The following is a 4,625-nucleotide window of genomic DNA, read 5'->3' as shown; positions in this document are numbered from 1 at the left end:
ATTCCTGCTCTGTCCTCATTTCCACCATCCATTATGTTATTGTACTGTGGCACTGCTATTCCCTAATTCCAGGCAGAGCTTTCCAGAAATGACTGTAGGACCTGAATGGCATTCTGCAAGTTGCTGTATTTCCCAAACTCTAACACTACAGTAAGGACTGGATTCCAACCCTCCATCCTAGGCAAAGATATTTTGGATTTCCAAATTCCACAGTGGCAGAGAGCTGACAAAGTGCTGACGTTTGTGCTGTGCTAGGTCTGGCTGCTCTACAGAGGTAATGTTAAAAAAATTAACTTGCTGCTTTGTTTTCTGAGTAAACTGTGAATTTGTCTGTGCATCAAGAAGGCCACTGCTGTAGAGTCCCTCAGGTGAAAGCCCATTCATGGAATCTGGAGACAGGTAGAATGGGTACAACAAGCTGGGAATTTCTTTATCTCCTCTTTGACTTTACTGCCTCAGTGTATTTTATAAGGATCAGTGATTCACAACTTTTCAAAGTGATTCACAACTTTTCAAATGGAGACCAGTCCTTGTATGTGACACATAAAACAGCTGATGTTCTACAAATTCCAAGCAGAGAGAAGGCAAATTTAATCAGACACTTCTGAAGTAGAGCAGAAGCTCTGTGAGGTACCAGTGGACACGCTGAGCTGTGCTCAGCAGAGAAACCAGTGGCTCTCCGACCTGTCACTAGGCATTTGTGGAAAATCATTTTAAGAGAAGAATTTGGTGGGATCCTGAGCACAAAGACTTTGCAAAGTCTACACATACAGCTCATGGGAAATGTGGGTCACCATGCACAGCCTAATCTGTAAACAGCTGCACTGAGCTGTCAGCTCAGAGCACACCACTTGGGCCTTGGGGCTCAGACCAGTCTCCAAATAGCAGAGTGGAGACCCCCGAATGGCAGAGCAGAGCACAAGACATGTCAGGCAGCACCAGGAGCTGCTCCAGTGCAGCTGCAATGCTGTGAGGATTTTGGAAGACCTGGTACAGAAGGCAGAGCAGTAACGGTGACAGATGTACTGAAGGTAGACAGTGCAAGTCTAGAGCAGTGATTAGGCATAGGAGGAATGTAATACCTTTAAGTGCAGTGCAAGACTTGGGCATCCAGACAGGATAAGAAGGAGCTCTTTTTAGTGAAGATAGGAAGGTCAGGAGATCAGTCAAAAATTACAAACACTTAAGGGCAAGTGCCACCCAGTGCCCGGCCCCACTTGAGTTGCAGAACCATTGCTCTTACCAACGTGGAGAGAAGGGACAGGTTCCACCATGTCCTCTCCCAAAAAAGCTATTAAGAAGTGAAGGATTTCTCTTCCCTCAATCCCTAGCGGCCTCCACGAACATCCCTCTCAACTTGGGGCCAGCCAAGTAAAGGAGATTATCCCTGAGACAAGCAGCATGAGGAGCTGTGTCAAATCCTTCCTGCACCATATGCCAGATCTGCAGAAGAATATCCTCCCACCTCCAGCACAGCTACTATGGGAGCAAACACATAGGGAGAGGCTGCAAAGGGTTACGGACACAGATTGTCTCCAGCTTAATGAAAATGTGAGATGTTATCAACAGCGAGAGAGTGGGAAACCCTTGCTCTGTGATGGTCTAGAAAACCTTGTAGCTGGAGTTGGACTGCAGCTGGCCGAGGTCACTCAGGTGCCAGTGGTCCAGTGTTGGGACGATCTTGGCCCCTATCTGCCCACGTACCATGCCATCAGCGAGGGGGAAGACATTCAGGGAGTTGGGACGTTCCTTCCTGCTAAAGAGACAAACAGGGAGAGAGAGGAAAGCTGTGTTAGCCGTGTACAAGGTTCTGATAGAAAACAAACAGCACACCTAGTGTATGTGAAATATGAGACACTAGAAATGGGACTGCAACCGTTACCCCCATGTGGCAGCTGTCTGAACTCCCAACTTCCACACTTCCTTGGTGTTGGCTGCTCAGTCCCACAGTGTTACTGCTAGAGTAATACCTCCTCCTGGGGAGACTCTAAGAGGGAGGGAGTCAGTGGCCATAACAGGTACAACTGACCGCTCCATCAGCATGAGAAATTTAGGGGAACACAAAAGTGCAGGCAAACACCAGCCAACTTAAGTCAGTGCTTCTTCTGAGAAACAAAGGTTCTGGGGGAAAATAAGCCACAGCAAACAACTCTCACAGCAAAAAAATAAAAGCTCCCATAGCTTCTAGAGATGTCATAACAGGGTGAGGAATAATGCTTTTAAGTGTCATCTACATGAAACTTATGACATTCCACCCGAAATCTGGCAAGCTTCAACAAAAGGAACCAGATGGATTGGATCACTTCCAATTTTAAGCACGGGAGTATTTGTACTCTTTGATCCTCCCTCCATACCCATATTACAATGCACTCGCAATTCAGAAACTAAACAAAGATATAAATGAATGCATCATGCATACTGCAATGTGTCTCTAAGTGTGTTCTATTCATCTTCTCCTTTCTGGCAACTGCAGGTGACTCACTAGCTGCAGGTACGATTCTGAACATAAGAGCTGGCACAGATTTTGAGACCAAGCTTCCGTGGGAGAAAATCTAGAGCAAGCAGTGGAGGTGGAAAGGCTGTGGCAGCAGCTTGCCGAACCCAGCAATTGGTTCGGGATATCTCTAATTGACTCCATTCCCTGCAGAGCTGAACTAAATTGATTCTCTGTGTGATGTGCACCCACACTCCGACTCACTCGTATTTCACCTACTCCTGCACAGGGTTTCTGCTTAATTGTGGGGGTGTGATGAAACCTGCCCTTGTGTAGCACACTGTTAGTAACAGCAGACCTCCATGTGCCTTTCTGTAATGATCATCAGCATTGGGTGTCATGCCAAGGGCTGGGAAACAAGCGCAGCCACCTCACCTGTGACTATGGCAAACAACTGCTACAGGGTCCCTGGGACAGAGCAAACACACTAACTCAGGGGATGGTACACCAGCCAGCTCTTTTAGGAAGGACAGAGGTGGAGTGCCCAGCAGAGAAGGCAACGTTTGCTGAGAAAAACCACAGTGCCTAACCTTCTCAGTCCCAGCATTGCCCAGCCACCACAGCATGCTGCACTGATGCATTAGTGCCTATCTTCAGTAGACAAAAAGGCCTCCTGTGGCCTGTCTCGGATAGGCAAGATGGGGCAGAAAGGTGTTTACAGTGTGGCCTGCTTGGGATGCACTTTTCCTAGGAATCTGCTTTAAAATCCTCTCCTGAAGATACTAGACTCGTACATGGAAGTTTCATACACAAACCCTCTTAGAAAGGAGGCATGTAACTGGATTTTGGAAGAACACAGATCACTGACACAACATCATTAACCTTCTCACAGGTAACAAGCAATAGGACAAGAGGAAATGTCCTCAAGTTGCACCAGGGTAGGTTCAGGTTGGATACTGCAGAAAATTTCTTCACTGAAAAAGTGGTTAAGCATGGAAACATGTTGTCCAGGGCAGTGGTGGAGTCACAATCCTTGGAAGCATTCAAAAACTGTGTGGATGTGGCACTTTGCGATGTGATTTAGTGGGCATGAGGGTATTCAGTTGAAGGTTGGACTTGATGATCTTGGAGGTCTTCTCCAACCTTAATGATTCTATTATTCCTCCACAGATTCAAACCCAGACTCCTATGTGATAGGAATTGTCCGTTTCCTTGTAGCTTTTCCTTTCCACTACCAAAGGCATCTTGCTGCTTGTGCCTTAAATAATCGCTGATGGTTCAGAGAAAACATTCCACTGCTGTTTGTCTAAATCCCAATTTATGACTGTAGCCTGCCACTTACTCCTGCTCCTACTAGGTCATGATGCCAAAGGACAACTACCTCTGCCTGTCTGCTGGTAGGTACCTCTCTATCCCACTGCTATCATTCTAAGACCCTGGAAGTTTGTAACAGCTGGGTTTCAAGTTTCTAAATAATATACTAGGCAAATATTTTCCTCCTAGGAAATCTTCACCCTGGCACTGATCCAAGCACCACAGAAAGTAGAGTCAGTTATGTGTAAGAGATTATGAAGGGATTCAAAACTAGAAATCAGAGCCACTTTATGCCACAAAACCAGAAAATTCCTAATTTTACAGTTAAAGAAATAACCCAAGGGTCCCTAAGAGTCTACTTCAAAAAAATCTCTCTTTTTAGGGAGAAAACAAAATTAGAGCATTTTTTGAGATGCTTTAACCATTAGTTTTGTATCTTTCCTTTTCTCCAGCACAGAATGGTAGTTTTAAGAGAGTCTTGCCTTCACAGGTGTTTGGACCAGGACAAAGTTTCTTGTAACTGCAGAACAGTCCATGTCAAACCAGTGGTGCAGCCAAAATATCTTAGTGACTATGCTGGGATGCCCTGATGTAACTCACTGACAACACCGAGACATAAAAGCTGCCCCAAACATATGCTGAGAGAGGCATTAAATCATACTTTCCCTTTTTCTTCTTTGTTCATATACACACTTAACACACAAGAAAATACAGGAGACACCAAATGGAGAGGAAATGTGTGAATTTCAGTCTCCGTTAAAGAGACAGAGATACAGGGTCTCTGTACCATCAGAAGCTGTAGAATCTTCAGGAAAGAATTTTAGCACAGACTGTCAGGAAATTTCCTTGCTGAGTTTCTTTGGAAACACCTTCAAGC

General features: G+C 45.4%; 1 protein-coding gene across 31 annotated transcripts in view; it reads right to left on the bottom strand.

Annotated features, from left to right (window-relative positions):
- The window catches only part of MAPK8IP3 (mitogen-activated protein kinase 8 interacting protein 3), a 51,508-nt gene that overhangs the window by 42,213 nt on the left and 4,670 nt on the right, over positions 1-4,625 (bottom strand). For 15 of the 31 annotated variants that reach the window (XM_017745692.1, XM_017745704.1, XM_017745693.1 and 12 more), the window contains one exon: positions 1,612-1,756. In XM_017745692.1, coding sequence (XP_017601181.1) covers positions 1,612-1,756 — 145 coding nt within the window. The remainder of the gene's footprint in view (positions 1-1,611; positions 1,757-4,625) is intronic. The other 16 variants (XM_017745711.1, XM_017745714.1, XM_017745715.1 and 13 more) reach the window with 3 other exon arrangements.

Source organism: Corvus brachyrhynchos, unplaced genomic scaffold (assembly GCF_000691975.1).
Source record: "Corvus brachyrhynchos isolate BGI_N302 unplaced genomic scaffold, ASM69197v1 scaffold369, whole genome shotgun sequence".
Classification (NCBI taxonomy): domain Eukaryota; kingdom Metazoa; phylum Chordata; class Aves; order Passeriformes; family Corvidae; genus Corvus; species Corvus brachyrhynchos.
Note: the sequence above shows the minus strand (reverse complement) of the source record. Positions and strands in the feature narration are given on the sequence as shown.